At 41.1% G+C, this 21,649-nt stretch overlaps 1 protein-coding gene across 1 annotated transcript in view; it reads right to left on the bottom strand.

Annotated features, from left to right (window-relative positions):
• Positions 1-580: 580 nt before the first annotated feature.
• Positions 581-21,649, bottom strand: part of DOK7 (docking protein 7) — a 101,317-nt gene continuing 80,248 nt past the window's right edge. The window contains exons 9-12 of the mRNA XM_050945515.1: positions 13,541-13,606; positions 12,122-12,193; positions 9,653-9,805; positions 581-810 (exon numbers count right to left, since the gene is read on the bottom strand). Coding sequence (XP_050801472.1) covers positions 674-810; positions 9,653-9,805; positions 12,122-12,193; positions 13,541-13,606 — 428 coding nt within the window. The 3' untranslated portion in view covers positions 581-673. The remainder of the gene's footprint in view (positions 811-9,652; positions 9,806-12,121; positions 12,194-13,540; positions 13,607-21,649) is intronic.

Consider the following 21,649-nt stretch of genomic DNA (forward strand, 5'->3'; position numbering starts at 1 on the left):
TACAACTAAACAGTCATAAATATGGCCTGACACTGGAAACACTTACACATATGCATAACTTGATGCACAGGAGTAGACCCATTGCCTTCATTAGGACTACACACCTGTGTAAAGTAAAGAATGTGCATAAATGAGCCTGTATTTGGACAAAAATATGCCAGTAGAAACAGGTTTGAAACTCTGAATTTTCTCTTTGGTATTTAAGAAAGATACTTAATATCTGAATATGGTTTTTGTGGTTTTTACGTACTCACATGTACGTATACATATATGTCTATTTGCACAGATCAATACTGTATGCAAACACACCCACCCACAAACATACATCCTTATTTACACATTCAAAAGTCTTTAAATACAATGCCTCAGATCAGTAATCACTGAGATATGGCACCACATTCTTCCAGGATTATTGAGTTATAGAAAAAGAAAACTTACATATACTGTATATGGAAAAAGAAGAGAAGTTCTGGACATTACACCCAAAGTTTAACACACACACCATGCTACCAGTTTTCCAATTAGGAATTAGAATATTGGAATGAGTCTGGTATAAATATGATAAACAAGTGCAGCTTTTATAAGAGTATATTTTAAATAATAAATATGTGAATCATTGGAAATTTAAATTAGTACCAAGTTACAGTGAGCAAAATGTTCTTTCCCAAACAGATCACTCCTGGGACCCTTTCTTCTTGTGTTCAAGTTCCTGCAGGCGTTCCTCACGGCATTGAGCGTGCTGAGTTCCCACTTTGTGAGCTGTCTCCGTGGCTGCAATGTCGATCTGTGCATATTTGGTTGATCCACCCCCTGAAAAAAAACAAAACATACAACTGTACTGTTATCATGCATTCCTGGGAAAGGCTGGTCCAGAGGTTAGTGCACCACCCTGGACTGTGGAAGGTCTGGTTCAATTCCTGTCCACCACAGACTTCCTCTGTGATGTTGGAAAGTCACTTAGAAACAGATTTTCTAAATGATTTAGTTGTCGCTTGGCTGAGGGGAGCAATGCCTCACACAGACAGAGGGCCACCTAGTGGAATTTTCAATCCTGAGTTGGGTGACTCCACGTAATCTAAGCTCCCTGTAGCTGTCCCCTGTGCATGGAGACAGCTAAGCCCCTAAGAAAGGGATATTTCAGAGCCAACAAGCTGAGTGGGGAGACGCCTCAGCTAGCCAAAAGTGAAATGGAAGGGAGAGGAGAGGGGCTGTGGCACTTTGGGACTTCACCCAGACCAGTAAGGGGTTGTGTCACTGCCTGCCCTGTAACCATGTGCTGTGCAGTTTTGGCTCAGTTCCCTGACACCAGCATCCTGCATCACAATGCCCTCCCCCTGGCTTCCACCAGCCTGGTTGCAGGGCGACTCCAACAGCCCTCAGTCTCACATCTTCCCAAAACCGTCTTCCCCCAAGTGTCCAACCCCTCTTACTGGATACTCACAGAAGTTATTAGGTTTACTGCCTCCAAAGAGACAGAGCCCACAACAGCCTGTAAGTTTAGCGGAGGACTTCACCCTTCAGTTTAACACACAGCACTGAGATGGTTTAATAATAAACTTATTCTGGTTTTATTATAAACTAACAGATATTTAAGTGATAATATGTAAGAATCGAAGACAAACATAGTTATAAATAAAACAAAACATGCTTTCTGGTGGCTAAAACAATTTCAACCAGGGTGGATTTGATTTAAATCAAATTTATTTAAATAAATGATTTAAAATCACTAGTCAGGAAGACTAGATTTAACCATGGATTTCTACAAAAAAGTGCATTCTTCACAACTCAGAGATAGATGTAGGTTTCATTTTTAGAAGGTACACTATACATTTTTAAAGTGCTTTATTTTGCAAACTTTTTAGGTTAGTTTTACAGCTATATCAGAAAATGAATGATTGTTTGGTTATTTCATTTACCAAAGGTAAATGAAGCAGAGATTTATGAAGTCACTGGGAGGTGAACTATCTCCAGTTCAACAGGTTAATCATTAATATTTGGAGGATTTTCTTGCTATGCTGTATTAAGAGGTGAATATCACCAGACAGACATTTAAATTGTTTTAACTAAAAACAACATTATGTATTCTGGATTTTTTTCTTCAACAGAAAACATATAATATTTTAACAAAACAAGCATATGAATTTTTGAATTTAGTTAAACATTAAATATAAAATCAGATTCGTTTTGGTTAAAACTGTTTTTAACTAAAATAGTTAAATGAAATATTTTTTAAAACAAAAACAAATTAAATCGACTATGTCAGCCAGGTCAACATGAGAAACTTTAAATATTGGCTTCTGCAGCTAAGTCCAACGACTTCACCTTCATTTTCCTATTTGTTCATAATCTGGAAAAGAAAAACAAGCTTTCCTGCTTTTTCAAGTCCTAAACAATTTCTCAATTTGGAATGAATTAGTCCAAAGGAAGAAAATATTCTTTCTACACCAGCAGAAGAAGCTACTGCTGTTAAAAGTGAGATCACCACTTCAACAGTCTCTGAATCCAAGTGACTTCCAAGCTTAAGTGACTTCCACCTGTTCACTGGTGTGACTTTCTTTAAATGAACAACAAACGTATTTCTTGAATGGTTCTGTCATAAACAGATAGCTAAGGGTTAATGTCTCTTTCACCTGAAAAAAAAGTAACCTGAAGCACCTGACCAGAGGACCAATCAGGAAACAGGATTTTTTTCAACTCTGGGTGGAGGGAAGTTTATGTCTGAGTCTTTGTCTTCTGCTTGAATCTCTCTCAGCTATGAGGAGGATTTTTCTATTTCCTGCTTTCTAATCTTCTGTTTCCCAGTTGTAAGTACCAAAGATCAGATAGGGGATTTTTATGTTCTTTTGTATTTACATGTCTATAGTTGCTGGAGTGCTTTAAATTGTATTCTTTTTGAATAAGGCTGTTTATTCATATTTCTTTTAAGCAATTGACCCTGTATTTGTCACCTTAATAGAGAGAGACCATTTGTATGTATTTTTCTTTCTTTTTTATATAAAGCTTTCTTTGAAGACCTGTTGGAGTTTTTCTTTAGTGGGGAAACTCCAGGGAATTGAGTCTGTACTCACCAAGGAATTGGTGGAAGGAAGAAGTCAGGGTGGAAATCTGGGTGTGTTAGATTTACTAGCCTGACTTTGCATTCCTTCTGGGTGAAGAGGGAAGTGCTTTTGTTTCCAGGACTGGAAATAGAGAGGGTGGACTCCCTCTGTTTAGATTCATGGAAGTTGCTTCTGTGTATCTCTCCAGGAGCACCTGGAGGGGGGAAGGGAAAAGAGTTATTTCCCTTTGTTGTGAGACTCAAGGGATTTGGGTCTTGGGGTCCCCAGGGACGGTTTTTGGGGGGACCAGAGTGCCCCAAAACACTCTAATTTTTTGGGTGGTGGCAGCAGTACCAGGTCCAAGCTGGTAACTAAGCTTGGAGGTTTTCATGCTAACCCCCATATTTTGTACGCTAAGGTCCAAATCTGGGACTAGGTTATTGACAGGTTCACCCTTAGATCTGAAGTTTATTATGGAGGGATGATTGCTGGATGTCCATGTCATAGCCAACTCCTCTTCTTCAGTTGTTAAGGTTTGACCCTGGTACCGAGTATTGAAAATATTTGCAAGAAAATGAGCTGGAGATAGTGCTTGTCCCATTTGTTTTTTTATACTTGTAATTTAATTCTGTCATTGCATATTTCTCTTTTTAAGATCTCACTCAGTTCCTTCTAAATTTCAACAGCACCAGCAATAAAACAGCTATTTCCCTGCACTTGGTTCAAGGCTACAGAAATAAGCTTCAGGGTACTCAGCATGTGTTCGACATTTCTCTTAAGCCCAACATTGAGCACTTTGGCTGTAACGGTGCTATCTATTTTTTCACAATTTTGTTCACAAACTGTCATCAGATTAGGCCAGTTCTTGATATAGTGCTCAAAACAGACCACTACTGAGTTCCATCACACGTCTCGTGGGAGAGTTAGCTTGGTTCCTCCCACTGTTTTCAGAGCAACTGCTGCAAAGTGGTTGTTATGGAAGTATTTTGCAATTTCAACAACATAAGCCTTTATTTCTGGAACACTGAAGTCTTTGGTCGGAGGTGCATCAAATGAACATTGCAACCATATGTTATTATCTTGGGACTCTCTTCATGCTCTTCTAAATAATTTCTTCTAATCTTGGATATATTTGCAACAATGTCTGTGACCAAGCTGCATACTAGACATTTGAATTGTTTTCCATAGTTTATTATAGATTTCACTGCTACTTCTTGTAAGTATTCTGCTGTGTGTGCATTTCCTGATGTATCAATTGTTTCTGTAAGACATTCCCTTCTTCTGTTATCATACAAGCACATACAACAGGATCATTGTGGACATTGCACCCATCAAGACTCAGATTAACACTTTCACCTGTAGACCTTTTGCACACTGCTCAATTTCTTTCATACACTTAATCTAGCAATTTGCCTGCGACACCTGCTCTGTTGGGTGTACTGTATCCTGCTCTTAATGACTGAACCATATTAATGAAGTTTGGGTTCTCAATCATACAGAAGGGAGAGTTTGTTGCATGAACAAACTGGACAAACTTATCTATGGTTGTTTCTGGATGATGGAGATCTTATTTTTTTTGGCTACAGGTGATATACTGTGGCTATGTGACATATATAATGTGACTGAAACACTCATTGGCAGATAACTCTGAAACTGTAGAAAATGATGGTGATCTTGAAGGCGGATAGTCTTCAGAATCCTATATGTTGAGGACGGATTCTCCTAAACAAAATAAGTCAATGCAGTTATTTAATTGTTATTACCATACTGCTCATTTAGTATTACTCATTGCTTTCACTGACACTCAGTACTACTTCAAAGGTGAAATTGTAAAAGGAAGATCTGCCTATTTCACCTATTTTTTTTATCATAACTGCATCTAAAATGATAATACCATAGAGTAACAACTATATTTTTTGCTCAAACATGAGAATTCAAGAATAGTCTAGAAGGAAGACAGGCAGTCCTTTAGAAAGAAGTATGAAATAAAAGTTTACCAACCTGAAGATCCTGCAAGTTCAGACAAGTTCCTTTCATCATCTTCAATGCAGCTTCCTCAATGATGTTGTTTCATTCAAGCCACCAGGCCTTGCATTTCTTTGTTGCACTGTTTGCATTTTGCACGCATGCCTGTCTTACCCACAGGTAGAGGAACTTCATTAAAATATTCCCAAACTGGGTCTCTTTTACAGCCTGCTGCCATTATAGATTTTCCCTTCTAGTGAGAGAATGGTATGATAGCTCTCAAATCAATGAAGGCTTCACTCAGAAAGACCTCGAGACTTCTGGAATATGCTGCTCGAACAGCTTCACTTTTGTTTCTACTGCCTGTTCTACTCCCTTCTCACATTTATCTCCAGACTTCTTCTCCTTATCCAGATCTATTCCTCCCCCAACAATCTTCTATTCATTGAACTTTTTGAAACTTTGCACTTTTAGAGAGAAGTAAGGGACTGACTGTGTACACAAATTTGCAGAGGGACAATAGGGTTGAGGTCTGTTATTTCTCATTTCCATATATTATTTATTCAAAAACATTTTTGCTGTTAACAAGCATTTTATCTCTGAAGACAAATCCATAGTTTGAGAACTGCAAAACTAAGCATCTCTGATGCTATCTTCTGGACTGAGCACTGAGTCCCATTGGATAGATATAAAAGTTAACCTAAATCTACACAGAAGCCCCTGGAACCGCATAAGATTGGGTCCATATTTCATGAACTGGTGAAACTCATTTACAAGACTTTTCTTAAACATTACATGAATATATTGGGCAGATTGGCAGAAGCCCTGGGGGGTTTCGCCTTCCTCTGCAGCCTGGGGCACAGGTCACTTGCTGGAAGGTTCTCTGCACCTTGAAGTCTTTAAACCATGATTTGAGGACTTCAATGGCTCAGACACAGGTTTGCTACAGGAGTGGGTGGGTGAGATTCAGTGGCCTGCATTGTGCAGGAGGTCAGACTAAATGATCATAATGGTCCCTTCTGACCTTAAAGTCTATGATTCTATATTGTCTTATACTATAGAATTAGAATTTATCATCCCTATTCCATGTTGAGATATCTTTGAGCTATAAAATGTATCTTAATTAAAACTACCTTTACATAGGTTTTTTCCTCAAAAATCAAAAAAATCCAATTTAAATTTTAAAAAATCATTCATTTTTATCCACCCTGATTTCAACCAGTGACAGTCTTTGTCTATGTAGATTTCTCACTTATAGTCAGTTCCAGCTGGATCCAAGAAGATCCATTTTTCATCAGCTCAAATGGCACAGCTCCCCTTTTGACCCTAGGTGACGGATGCCAAAATGGCATTGTGTTTCTGCTCATATTTTCCAAAATCTGTTGTGTCTGTTTCAAGAGCCGAGGCTGCTTGCTGCAGGTGCAGGCTCCATCCCACATCCTGATCATTAAGTGGTCTTCCCCCCACCACTAGTTTAGCTTGATGTCTTTGTTTACCTTGTATGTAAATGTACTTTTCATTTTCCCCTGAGGTATTACCTGGCTCAGTTTACACTGGAAACACAGGAAAAGAGGCAAAACAATATTCCCTTGTTTAGGACAGGCTAGGCTTATTCCCTGTTTGCAAAACACCTTTTAAGAATGTATTTCCAGCACACATCTTTTAATTGTTTATGCACCACCCATATATACATCACACAATAATCTTAATGACCAAATTTGGTCATTTTGCATACGATACCTTACCTGACACCTTTCAGATACAGATTATGACAACACTGTTGGAGCAATGAGTGTGTCAGGCCTGTTGTGAGTTAAGGAATGGTGTGTCCTCCGCCAGCTGGCATGGAGCAGCTCCCTGACTCACAGGGGCTTAGTGGCTAAGTAAGCAGAGAGCAAGAACAGTTCTATAGCCTGGTGGTTAGGGGTCACATGTGAGAGGAATGAAACCAGGTTCCAGTCCCTGCTTCAATTAATATTTTATTTATACAAAGCTGAACAGCATCAACAGGAGAGATTGAGAAAGAGCCACTTCTGAATACCCAACAGCCTGGTGGTGAGGGAACTTACATGGGAGGTAGGAGACCCATCTTAGCCACTGCTCTAAATCAGACAGGGTGGGGATTTGGACCTGGGTCTCCCACATACCAGGTGAGTGCTCCAGCACTGGGCACAAGTGGGAGTCACCTCCCCTTTGTTTATTTCCAAGAAAGGGTTGATCTGACTTCAGGCACCCAACTTCAGGAGAGCGCTCATAGCTGAGAGTCCCAAGTGGAGATAGACACCTCCCAGAGTTAGGTTTTTAACTAGCTTTTTGGGGTGGAGCTTAAGGAATGCCTTTCTCCTCAGCATTTCTTACTGGCTACTTTAGGCAGCTCCCCACTCCGAGTGCTGGCTTCTGTGAATCCCATTCTCAGGCACTGAACTCTCCCCATTCATTGTAAATGGAGCCTGGGCACATAACTCAGGGCTGGGTAGTTAAAGGATGGAAAGCCAGATCCTGATTTCAATAGAAGTTAAATACCTTTGAGGATTTGGGCCTAAGTCCTTTTATAGATCTAGACCTCTGGGCCTCATTTCCCCATCCCCAAATGGCAGTAACAGCACCTCACAGTGGTGTTGTGAAGATGACTACATTCATGATTGTGAGGTGCTCAGATACTACACAGTGATAGGGGCCAGATTAGTACCTTAGATAGGCATAGAGAAACAGTGGTAACACTTAGAAGTTATAAACTTGTTTAATCAAAACTAGTTTTAAAACACACATACCCAAAATTGCTTAAAAATTCAGTACTTGAAGATCTTATACGGAAAATTGTCAGTCCTGAGTACAAGGAATTACGTGCAAAATTCTCACTGGAATTTATCTGAATGGGGAATTACTCTTCCAAATCTCCATGTATGGTGTCTATGATTTATTCTCAGGTGCCAAAGGGTTAATCCTGCAAGGGTCTGAGTAGCCAGACCCAGATTAAGGTATATGGTCCTCTGATCTAGGAAAGCATTTAAACACATGATTACTTTTAAGCATGTGAGTAATCCCACTGGTCAATGGGACTATACATGAGTTTAAAATTAAGCACATACTCAAGTGCTTTGCTGGAGATTGGAATTGGTAAAAGTACAGAGAAAGGCAACAAAAATGATTAGGGGTATGGAAGAACTTCCATATGAGAAGCGATTAAAATGACTGGGGCTGTTTAGCTTAGAAAAGAGACAACTTAGGTTATAAAATCATGAATGGTGTGGAGAAAATAAATAAAGAAGTGTTATTTACCCTTTCACCTAATACAATAACCAGGGCTCACATAATGAAATAAGTGACAGGTTTAAAACATACATAAGGAAGTAGTTCTTCATACAATGCACAATCAACCTGTGGAACTCATTGTCAGGGGATGCTATGAAGGCAAAAAGTATAACTGGGTTCAAAAAATAATGAGGTAAATTCACGGAGGATTGGGTGACAGGGGATGGATCACTCAATAAATTGCCCTGTTCTGTTCATTCCCTCTGAAACATCTTGCACAGGTCACTGTCAGAAGACAGGATACTGTGCTAGATGGACCATTTGTCTGACCTAGTATGGGTATTCTTATGGATCATACCAGAGTATTCAGAATCTTGCAGAACCAAGTACTATAGGTGCATGCGTAGGGCCCCAGTTTCTGGAGTCATGAAATTACATCAAGTTCTTAGCTTTTGTTATAAGTCTCTAAACCTCACAGACATGAAGAAAACCTTGAAACTATGAATCAAGTACAAGCAATGAAATGATCTCTGCCTGAGTCCGCAGACAGCCTGAAACATTTGCTTTGAAAGGGCTGAAGTCTCATTCATCTTAATGGCACCCTAATGCCAATACCCACTACTCTGGGAGGCCCTACGAACATCACTGCAGCAGAGGAATCTGTGTGTGGCAGGAGAGGAGTGCAGTGGACCCTGAGCTACCTAAATTAGGCCAGGACAGTGCTAGATACCAGAGCAGCCCAGAATCAGGTAGGCACAAAAGCTTAGTAGGGCCTTTTTGGGGCTTGCGTCTTTGAGAAGCATCAACACCAGTTTCTTTTTTGCCTGCCAGAGACATCTAAATCCATAGGTGATGAGCCCCTGCAGCCCTAAAGATCTGCACGTTCTCAGTGCATCTGAAAATAAGGTTACTTTTATGTAAGTGCCTAAATATGGGCTTAGTTGGTTAACTTTATACACCTACATTTGAAAAATGTGGCTTAGGCTCTCTGGGCCAGATTCACAAAGGTATTTAGCTGCTAATTTCCATTTAAACCAATGGTGGTTAATACCATTGTGGATCTGGGCCTATGTGACTCACTTTCCACATCTATATAATGGAGAGGACACCACTGACCTAACCCCCAGAGGGCTTTTGACAATTGTGTGCTATATAAGACCTAAAAATTAAATAAAAGGCAATCACAACCCTTCAAGGGCTGGAGACATAGCAGCCTCCAGAGTCCCAGCTTAGCAGGACAGGCGTCCCTAATAAAATGTTTCTAAATGTTGACAATTGCAGGCAGACCCCAGCACAAGCAGCTGGCGGCCATGAGTACAGGACCTCCATCTGGGTTCACACATAGCTTACATTTGTTAGCGTTTAGTAGTAGTAATGACCCACTTAAAGGCCCTTACCTCTTATGCCTGTGCTAGGTTCTTGAAGCTCCAGTTCCATGTAGTGGAGCTGTTTCTTCGATGTAGGACTGACAGGAATATTAACATAAGTTGTTGTCTCACTGTGGGGTCGATCAGATACAGGTAGATCTGTTGAATAACCTACTGCCCCTCCTAAAAAAATTAACATACAGTTATGACTGAAGTTCATAACTACTAATAATCCATTTAATAAGAACAAACATTTCCTTCAAATGTTCTATAAAGAAATGCTCAGCAGAAAAAAGACACAACAGGTCTTCACCCTAAAGAATTAATGTATGTAATTGTGGACCTGATCAGGTTGGGGCTCAGGAGAATCTTGAACTGTTCATATATATGTTATGTTGGAAGGTTGGAGAAAACCTCATTGAAGCTGGTTGGTGTAACTAACCACTGCACTTCATTTAGAATAAATGTAACAATCAAGCTCCTTCATGGAACCAAATAGCTAAAACAGTAGAAGCCACATCCAAAGCACAGGTACATGACCCACCTGGAGTAGAAGCTGAACTAAGTGGCCCAAGGGGTTCTACAGAGAGTGATACCACCAATGTAGGGTCTGGGACATCAATTGGTGGAGCTGTGTGTGCGAGAAGCAGCAGAAAAGCACAGAGAAAGATGATAGAAGCCCCAGACGCAGCCAGAGAAACACTGGTAGTGTAACCCTGAGAAAAAATGCTAAAGGGAAAGCTTGAGGGTAAACAACTGGCTGAAAGAGGCTTATAACTGTGAGCATAGAAACTGTCTCCTGTTATTGAATTTCTACTGTGTTCAGTAAACTTGACTTAGTACATTATTCGTAAATAAACAGGAGTACATCAAAGAAATACCTGATTCCATCACCATTTTCTCCTCCTAATAAAACCAAACTTGATCCTGAAAATTGGCTAAACACTTGGGTCAAAAAGTGATAATAGTTATTGAGAGAGGGGGAAGGCTAACTCAGTGGTTTGAGCCTTGGCCTGCTAAACCCAGGCTTGTGAGCTCAGTCGTTGAGGGGGGCCACTTAAGGATCTGGGGCAAAAATCAGTACTTGGTCCTGCTAGTGAAGGCCAGAGGCTGGACTCAATGACCTTTCAAAGTCCCTTCCAGTTCTTGGAGATAGATTATAATTATTATTAAGAGACAAAAACAGCAGAGAGATTCTAGAAAGTGGGGTGGATGGTCAGAGCAACATGAAAGGAAGATTGTTTTGGTGGCAGCTTTCTGGATTAACTGGAGGTGGAAGATGAGGGGGCTAAGGAATAGGAGTTTCAAATTAGCCAAGGTGGGAGCTATATGTTGGACATGAACAGACCATAAGGAACATTTGAATTCTGGAGATATTGTGGGAGAAGAATTGGCAAGAATTGGCAAGATTTGGCAATTGCCTTAATGTGAGAAAGAGAAAGAGAAAGTTAAGAGATTCTGCAACCAAGACTGCAAGCTATGGGGACAGGAAGGATGGTATAGTCAACAATCACATAGAAAGGAGGAAGATGGGATGGTTTTCGGGGCACGGAGGGGGGGGAATGATATGCTTTATTGAGACTTCTTGGCATAAACTTTTCTCTTGCTGTTGGCATGTTTCTGATTCCTTTACAGTCACTGTGGTGTAATGAAAATTATGATCTATCACATTAAATTCTCAGACATTTTCCTGGTGCTGCTTGCAGGCAGGAGGCTCTGTAGTGGAGCATATGATCAGAGTCAGAATTCCAACAGATAGCCTAGAGCAGGGATCGGCAACCTTTGGCATGCGGCCCGGCAGGGTAAGCCTCCTGGCGGGCCAGGCCAGTTTGTTTACCTGCCACATTCACAGGTTCAGCCAATCGTGGCTCCCACTGGCTGCAGTTCACTGCTTCAGGCCAATGGGGTGGCAGGAAGTGGCGCCAAGCACATCCCTCGGCCCACGCCGCTTCCCGCAGCCCCCATTGGTCTGGGACGGCGAACTGTGGCCAGCGGTAGCTGTGATCAGCCGAACTTGTGGACGTAGCAGGTAAACAAACCTGCCTGGACCACCAGGGGGCTTACCCTGGCGGGTCGCCTGCCAAAGGTTGCCAATCCCTGGCCTAGAGTAAGGAAGGATGAACTGCGCTTCTCTGTTTTAGGGAGCAGCCTGCTTTGTTGCTCTGTGTTTTGGGGTTCTTGTATGTTATCATTCTGAATTATATGAAAGTATAGGTTGCAACATTCCAGCAAGAGTATTTTATGTTTTTATCTAACTTCTCTGTTTGTATGCCATGAAATATAACAGACACCACCCTCAGTGTGTGTCTACACTACAAACGTAACGCTGCTCTAGTGTAGACACTAAAGTGATGGAAAAGGTTTTTCTGTCACTATAGTAAAACCACCCTCCTCAAAGGTGATAGCTAGGTAGACAGAAGAATTCTTCTTTAAAGTGTAGATATAGGTAAGTGAATTTACTACCTTTTGGTGTAATTGGTTGAAGTTCTGTTTACTCACCGGGTTCTTCAGGGCCAGTAGAAGTTCCAAGCTCTGCAGGTGGTGCCATGAACCCAAAACCACCTTTAGGACCTAGAACATTGAAAAATTTCCAACATATTTGGTCCCACTGTAGCTAGTAAATTGGATGGTGATAAAAGTACACAATTGTTTTCTTTCAGTTTCTAGGCACAATCTAAATAACGATGCTAAAAAACAACTGAAGAGCTAAATACAGGACAATTAGAAGACATTCATATTTTCTGATGAGAACAACTGTAAGGAAATAAGCATTAACAGTTTTAAAAGTTCTCAAGTGACAGCTGTTGACGTAAATGTGAGTTTTGCCATAAACTGCAGTAGGAGCAATATCGAGCCTTGAGTGTATGATTCAGTGAGGGGTGGGAGGTTGATCTTGGGAGCTCCTGGAAGGCCCTTATTAAAGTTCCACCATCAGAATGGCAGGATGATTTCCCTCCATGGGATGGAGTTCGCCTCTTCCCTGGAAATTGCTTAAGCCATCCCACCCAGAGATGATTCTGCTTGCGAACAGGAAATTTGTCATCTTTGGAATGGACCACGTTGCACCACATCACAAGTGTTTTCAAAACATACCCCAAGGAGAATACCCCCAGTTCCCTCTACAGAATCTTCACACACTATCCCAATCAAAACTGTGCAGTAGGAAGGCTCTACTATACTATCAATATGCAGGGCCGGCTCTAGCAATTTCGCCACCCCAAGCACGGCGGCACGCCGCGGGGGGCGCTCTGCCGCGGGACAAGCGGACCCTCTGCAGGCACGCCTGCGGGAGCTCCACTGGAGCCGCCTGCAGCCCTCCCAGCAAGTGGCAGAGCGCCCCCCCCCCCCATGGCATGCTGCCCCAAGCACACGCTTGGCGCGCTGCGGCCTGGAGCCGGCCCTGTCAATATACTTGCAATAGGTTTTCATCTACAAATATTCCAGCTTAATGTGCTTGTTTGCCCTTGTTTTGTCTCCTCCCTCCTTCATTTTTACAGTGACGTATATTTTAAATGGCCCTCACTGCCAGTATATAGGATCTATCACAGGCTAAGGTGGAAAATGTTTGTGGGAGCCCCTTGTTAAAATATTGGCAGCATTTCACTGACATGAACAGGATTAGTGCCTGCGCTTTGGCACACATCCCACGTGTCACTGCCTTTTTGAAACTTATCCCACATATCAATGCTGTTTCTAACAAAATATTAATTCATCTGCAAATTGAATGGAGAAATAAGCCATAATACGGATCACATCAGAAAATATCACTGTTAAATATCACTTTTAAAAATCTTTTGTTTTAAGGGAAAAGTTACACATTTTTATGTACACACACACACACACACACACACACACACACACACACACACACACACACACACACACACACACACACAGAACTTAACTCATTATACTTACCAGCTTGCAGAGTGTGCCCTTTATGTACTTTCAGAGATCCAGAAGCTGCCATGACAGAAGAAGCACCTGTTTTTAAGAGAAATCTGCACATTAATGCTAAATATCTTTGTTAGTATTAGCTGTCTGCTGTGCCCACGCATTCACAGTCAATGTTTCCAAATAAATTACTCTGGAAAAAAAAATCATTGTTAAGAAACACAAGATTGCTTTTGTCATTGGAGGTCTTTGTTCTAATAGCTCCCTTTTTCAGTTCATTGAAATCATCATCTTGTAATTGTTGTTATATAAATTAATTCTTCTGTGTCGTTTCTTTGGAACAAAGAACCCCTCCAAAAAGTTTCCACAGGCCAGAATCTGCCATCCTTACTCACGCAATCAATGGGCCTAACTATAGAGTAAGGTACTACTCCGAGTGGGTCAGAGGGACAAATCACACCCAAAGTTGTGAATTGCTGCTGCTACAACCCTAACAGTGTCTTTAGAATAGTTTAGCCACAAAACTTGGTGCTGTAATTAATGTCTCATCAGACCTGATCCAAAACAATCCAACTGTAGGCATGATGCAATGAATAAGCAACAAATAGAGGAGGGAAGGGACAGGTTTTGACTTCTGTGGATTTGGATCCAGCCCTCGCTTGCTCCGATGAAATATTGTTCAGAGTTTTACTGTCTTATTTAATCATAGAAGTCTGAGATAACAAGAAAAGTAGATTATCCAGACCATCTCTCCATCAATCCAGAATTGCTAAGTATGGGGCTGATGTAGAAATATAAATCAGATTTATACCACTTTCCAAGTTATATAACCTGTTAAGACTGTTATTATGACATCTATTTAGGCAATGTGGAACAGAGCTTGTTTTCTTTACACTTTTCATTGTGGGCACCATTACTCATGATGAGTTGCACTAACTCAAATAATCCCAGTGGGACTAGTTGTGTGTGTAAGCGCTGCTCAGTTTAAGTAAGAGCGGAGGACTATGCCCTTTACTGTAGTTTTTTTAAAACCACACTACTGGGGACAGAACAGCTGCACTGTGTGCAGTTTGGCAGAAGGAGACTGCATTTGGTACCTGGTGTAGAATTATCATCACCTCCTAAAATTATGAAGATTCCTTGAAGAGGTGAGCCACTGAGTTTCTGAGACACAGTTTAAAAATAGCCAAACATTTCTTACCCTCACCGTGAAGAAATTATATAAAATAAGCAGGGCTCTCGATATTCGACTGTCAAACAAAGCTGAATAACCACGGAATCATGCTAAATCGAAGCAACACAAAGATGATGCAAGTCAAATATGAATACAGATCAAAGGGTAGTGAACAAATACTTCACAAGTACTGTAATGCTGAGATTTTTGTCGAGCTGTGTACCTATGCACACAAAATGTATGTACTCTACAACCAGACGACATAACACATATTTTTAAAAGTATCTAATACTGAGGAACTGGATTTAAAAAAAAAACAAAAAAAACCCAAAAAAACCCTCAAATGGGGCCAGATTATAGAGTTCTTATACATCCTGGTGAGCACTTACTCACTCAGTCACATGGGTTTCAATGGAAATACTCACATGAGTAAATATTCCTTAGAGTGAAAAAGGGTTTCACAACCTGGCCTCCTGGGAATGATCAGCTATGTTTTCATGGCGATTGGTTTTCTTTCCTCCCCTAGCTTCCCAGAGGCTACAATGTGCTTCTCTGTGCGCCTTTAAGACATTGTAATAAACTTTATGCGAATAACAGTTTCAACTTTTTAGGAGAGACAGACACAGATGTTTCTTAACTGCAATGTAATTAGTTTCATTTTCCTCTTCATCACAAAACTGAACTGAGTGAGTTTAATCAGGAACTCAGCGCAATTCAACAGGAATCATCCAGCAGGGCAGGTGGACTTCTGAGCAACATTCTATGAGTTGTGGAAGAAGATACTTTGTCCTGAGGTTTGTACAAAAGAACCAAAAACAGAAAATAAACAATTAAAATGAAATGTTTGAATCCATTTATGGTCAGGCTGATGTTACCCGCTGGGTTTAATCTGGTGACTCATGTACGTATGTTGTGGAGTTTCATATGGACTCTTTTCATAAGGCTTTGAACTCCATATTACATCAACTTGTGCTAATGGAGAACATTAAAATAAATACATTGTCTATTGAGACAGGATGTGATGTCTTCCTGCTTCTTTAGAACCACACATATGGTATGTCCTGTTCTTGGTTATGGACACGAGGATACATAATGCAGCAAATCAGAGGAGCTGGTTGACAGGGTAAATTTTCAAGAATTTGGAGCAGCCATCTCCGTGACAGGCATCCCCTTTCCACCACCAAGCTCTTCTGTTAAACGACTTCATATGAGGTGTTTGTTTTGTTTTGTTACAGTTCTTGGTGCTGTCCATTTTCAGTGTGGCTGACTCTGCCATGCCTTGTGTTCAAATGCATTAGCTCATTTAGAAAACTGTTTACATTTTACTTTTCATGCTAAGAGGGAAAAAAATGTTTCATATGGAAAAAGAATTGGTACCCTTCCAAGGCATTTTTCTTGTGAAAATCAAGTCCACATACATTCTATCCATAGAATTGCACTCACATAGCTCCTGCAGCTATGACAAAAAGAATCAAGATTTGAAATGGCTGGCTGGCCTGCATTATAGCTTCATGTCAGTAGTCAGTCCTTTATGCCGACTTTTTAATAGGCAGAACTTTTTGCTGTGTATGCACTTAAGTAGATAATGCATAAAAATCTCATAAAAACAAATGAGAGATTATGGAGGTTTAAATACAAATGTTATAAACTGAGCCTTACAAGTTAAATTTTCAAACTTTGCCACCTATGTGATGGCCACTGAATAGGAATGTGCACATGCTTAACAAGCACTTATGTGCACAAGCTCCTTGTTTGCATTCACAATGTAGGCAACAAGGTCTGAATGTCTAGACTGCCTGACTGTCTGGAAAAGTCATAACCTACAGAAAAAGAAAATAGTTTAAGTTCCAAGATAAAGTTGTGTTTCTTGCTGCATTAAAACTAGATGAGGCACCTAAATCTGCTCAGCACATCACTGAATTAGATGAAGACTCTTTCATCTCTTTCTTTGAAGAGATATGTACATAATACAGCATCCAAAGCACTGTGCCACTGTGACTGTTTGAGGATGGGGGAAACTTTGGGTGTGTATCTATGGTACACAAATCCACGGACATCTGCGAACATTTATACTGTTTCTAAAGCAATCTTGCCATATTCTGAAATATTCCTCATCTTTATAATGGGGAATTTTTCCAGATAGGATAGAAACTTTCAAAACCGTACACATTTTTAAGGGCACTCCATAGTCATGATATTGTCTAAACCAGTGGTTCTCAAACTGGGGCCGCCGCTTGTTCAGGGAAAGCCCCTGGCAGGCTAGGCCAGTTTGTTTACCTACCGCGTCCGCAGGTTCGGCAGATCATGGCTCCCATTGGCTGCAGTTCATGGTCCCAGGCCAATGGGGGCTGCAGGAAGCAGCACAGGCCAAGGGACATGCTGGCCGCCCTTCCTGCAGCACCCATTGACCTGGAGCGGCGAACCACAGCCAGTGGGAGCTGCGATCGACCGAACCTGCAGATGCGGCAGGTAAACAAACCAGCCCGGCCTGCCAGGGGCTTTCCCTGAACAAGCGGCAACCCCAGTTAGAGGACCACTGGTCTAAACAGTTTATGGTGCTTGGTGGTGCCAGGAAAAGGCAGGCAGGGGTCTCTATCATATATAAAGAATATAAAATTCCTCAGGCTGATTAACCCTCTCGGATCCAGTCCTTCAGTCCTTGGAAGGCGTTAAGGCTGGCATTTTCAGTGTTTCCTATCTCAGGTGCCTCTCTTTAGGTGCACTATTTGACATATGTATTTTCAAAAATGCATTAGATACATCTGCTGTAAAAATGTTGATGCACCCCAAGTCCAGGATCTGTGTAGGCTGAGGATGTAGGTCATGAGAATGGATTTCCTTAAAGGAAAAACCCTGGCACCCACACCATGCTGGTACACCACAGTCTGCATCTGTGTGCACCATAGAGTTGAGATCTGCTGGCTTCCTACATCTCAGCACTAGAGGAGCTGGGGCAGGTGGGGAATAGAGGCAGGAGACTACTAGAGCACGTTATCTGTGTAGTCACAGCTCCATCACCCTTTGAATCCTGTGGAGCAGGGATTAGGAACCATGGGCTCTACTTCCACTCTGAAGATGACATAGCAGCCACTGAGTGATTCTGCAAGTGCCCATGTGTTATAGGAAGGACTCCTTCCCTTCTCGCCCCAACACAGATCCCATTATTCAGATGTGCACTCAGGCCAAGATTTAGCGCTTAAATAAAATATATAAACTGATTAAAATTCTGTATTGGTTTAGCTACACATTTCTGAGCTCGTTTGTTTTTTCTAAAGGAATTTTAACTGTCTTCGCATAAGATTCAGTACAGTCAAGCAAGAGCAAGTCATATGACAGAAGACTATTTATTATTAATCAATTTCTCATCATAAAACTCTGCTATATTGAATCTCTATCACTGCCAAGGATGACATATTAACTGTGGACAATGTTCAAAATATGATCCTTTTTTGGTCTGTAAGCATGTGGCCTCACCCCTGCAGTGCCTCCTGGTGGTGTCTGTCAGGAAATAGCTCATCCAGCTTCCGGAGCTCCCTCTACAGGCCAGTGATCTGCCTTTCCGCTGCCTCCATATCCCTCATGGAACCCTGGTGACCCTTTCTCTGGGGTGCTGCCCCTCTGGCTGTAATCCCTCAATCTCAGGGTCTCCCCACCCAGGGGAACCCCCACGCCCTATCCCCACCTTCCCTTAGTGTAAGGCTACTGCCAGTCACCAACTAGCCCCCGTTCCCTGGAGCAGATTGCAGTGTATGCCACTCATCACTGGCAAGTGGGGGGTTGGACCTGCTGCCTTTTTCTGCAACCCAGTACCTCTACGGGGCCTTACACAAGGCCTTGCAGCCTGGGGAGTTGCCAGCCTGAAGCTCCCCAGCCCTTCTGGACTTTCCCCAGCCCTGCCTTCCTGTAGGTACCCTGAGCTTCCCCGCAGCCAGGCCCTTCTCTCTCTGAAAGCAGAGAGAAGAGTCTGTGCATCCGGTCCACTGCCCTCTTATAAGGGCCAGCTGCGGCCTAATTGGGGTGTGGCCCAGCTGTGGCTACTTCCCCATCAGCCCAGGTTTCAGAGTTGCAGCCCTCTCCAGGGCTGCTTTCAAGCCCTTCAGGGCTACATGATCCAATAAAATATTACAATCTACTGTATCTTCCCCCCACCTCAAGGATTGGGGATAAACTTCCTGCCATGCTTTCGTGAATTATAAATTACCTTTAGCCTTGTCAGTGGCCACCAAGTCACCATGTGGCCGATTCTTTCTTGCAGTGATCTAAATCAGCAAAAAACCCTCTGAAATTAATGAAGGTACACCAGTAACTAGCTTCTGGAGAGGGGAACCAGGCTGATCAGTTCTGCAGTAAAAGACATGTACTCCTAAAAAGCCTCTTCTTTCCTCTTTCTCATAAGAGCTAAATTACCAGCTAGTTTGGTTTAATTTCAGCACTCATTCTCTCTCTGTTACATACATCATTTTAAGCTGCTTGGGTTTCTCTCTTCCATTCTTTATCTACATAAGAACAATTTAACCAAGATACCATGTTCACAATTAGCATCCTGACATTTCAGTGCATTCCATTCCATGGCACTGTTTTGCCTTTATTCTCTTATTCATCCTCCAGAACATTTCCAAGTTAAGCTTTATGCAGCTTTTGTATAACAAGCCAAGGAGTTGTCATGTGGAGAAAGCTCTGTAGTGATGCAGATTACACTGATCATTGGAAAGATAAAAAAAGGGAACTGCACACAGAAGAAATGGAAAAGTTTTAATGATGATGAAGCCTAATTATATTCAGATTCACTGCTTTGGGGGGGGGGGGTTATCTGCTACAGTTCTAATTAAGTTCCTTATTTTGCACAGTCAATTAAAAAATGAAGGCAAAACTCTGTCTGACTCCTATGAGTGTAAAAAGTGGTGGCAGCAATTGTGAGGCCACCACAACTTTGCCTCAATACACAGATCCTATGCAAGGCTAGAGTTACCGCTTGTGCTAGTTGTTGCAAAAGATGGGGAGGAGGATGGATATTGGCCTGTCCTTTTCAGCACTTGCCAGCAGAGCTTGCCCTAATCAGAAGGGACTTTATGCTGCTCCTTCTTCAAAGTTGGTTCTATGGCGGCACTACTGGCTCCTGGAGGCATCTTGCTTACTTGAGCACACATGTACCTACAGGGAACAGCTCCATTCTGCCCCCTCCCATGGATACTATCACAATGCCATAAGGGAGTTCAGGATATCTTAATCCTGCAACTCCAGGAGAACCAAGTTTTCCAGGGAGTCTACTTCCACTTCATTCTGCTCAGCCTTGCTGAAGTTTTTACGACAGATAGAACACATGATTTTGAAACAGAATTAAATTATTCATCTCACCAGGTTATTTTGCACTTAGGAGCAGTTCCTGAAAGACGTTTTAATAAAAGTGTTATTCACTGACATATTTGTGAACACTTCTTCCACAGCATGTTTGAGTTGCTACTAGAATTAAATACATTTCTTTTAAGCTAATGGATTTACTGTTCACTATATGTAACCACCAGTAATTAACTGAGAAATGTTTAACCTATTACATTCATGCCACTGGTAGCTGAACATGTAACTCCAGTTGTTTATTCAAAACTGAAGTGGTTAGCAAAAGAAATGTTTTACAGAGCACAGAGAACTTCATAGCACTGCAAAGATGTCTTTGCATTTGTGCAAGGTATTTATGTGCATAGTTAGTGCAATCATTTATGTAAATTGAGGATTAAGATGCACAAAGAAACAGGCATGTGACTAATTGGGTTGCTGCATGTTCAGGTAACAGAATTGTGCATGCAGTTACATACAAAAATTGTACACATGAATGTGTACATCTTGCACCACGGCTTTTTGTGTACATGGCCTATTTGGCCAATTCATTAGATCAGTTACCTCAAATTAAGAGATTTTCTCAAAACTCCTGGTCAGAGACGGTCTTTAGTTTGGCACCAGCAAAAGAATGGCAGGGGATGAAAACGGAGATAAAAAATGTATGTAATAAAGAAATGTGGGGAAGCGCTAATGAGGCTCCCTAAGCCTGATACAATTCTTTGAAATATGGTTGGATAACAAGGGACCTTCAGCACGTGACCTGGATTAAAGATGAAGGAAGCAAGATATCCAGATAGTTTTACTTTCCAAAGCATTGCAACACATCAGGTTCAGTTACATTTGATGAGTCTGCAAATACAAAGACAATACTTTAAAAGGAAACATCTGAGATTAATAAAGACGAGACACTGAGAAAGAAGTTGTGTGGGTTTCTTATAAAGAATTTAAGAAGAAATTCCAAAGATGCAGTTATAAAAAAGTAGAGATGAAGATATCACAAAGGAGGCTAAGAAAATAAAAGGTAGATGAAGGAATAATTTAGAAAAAAAAGATTGTTTGGACTTCTATAAAACTGTCCTTACCTTCCTTTGCCATTTTTTCATTTTCGGACCTTTATTACACAGTCTATATCTTGCCCACTAATTACATTCAAATCACCACTTTTCTTTTTCTTGCTGATTTCGCCTTCTTTCTGTCAGATGATGAATTATATTGATCCATTTTCAATTAATATTCTTGCCATGCATCTTTGTTTGTATCAATGACTTTCAAATCTTCTCACCCTTTAAAGGAAAGATCTATTTTCTCACTAGGTGAATATTTAATTGTAAATTTTGAGAGAGCTTTGCATCTGTTTCCCATTTTCCTTGTGTTCAGATGGATAACAGGGAGAAAATAGTAAATTTTCAAAGAAATTTCTCTTAGTTGCACATTTATAATAACGTTGGGCTACACTCTTTCTCTGCTGCAAAAATTATTTTAATTCCAACTAGGTTTTTCTTTATGTATACTTTTTTAAAATTATGGCAGAATTCTTCATCTCATGAACATCTTAAACTTCTGAACTACATCAGTGGATTTATATAACGTACTATTAGATTTGCTTTGCTTAGATGAGCAAACAT

The sequence above is a fragment of the Gopherus flavomarginatus genome, chromosome 3, assembly GCF_025201925.1.
Source record: "Gopherus flavomarginatus isolate rGopFla2 chromosome 3, rGopFla2.mat.asm, whole genome shotgun sequence".
Lineage (NCBI taxonomy): Eukaryota > Metazoa > Chordata > Testudines > Testudinidae > Gopherus > Gopherus flavomarginatus.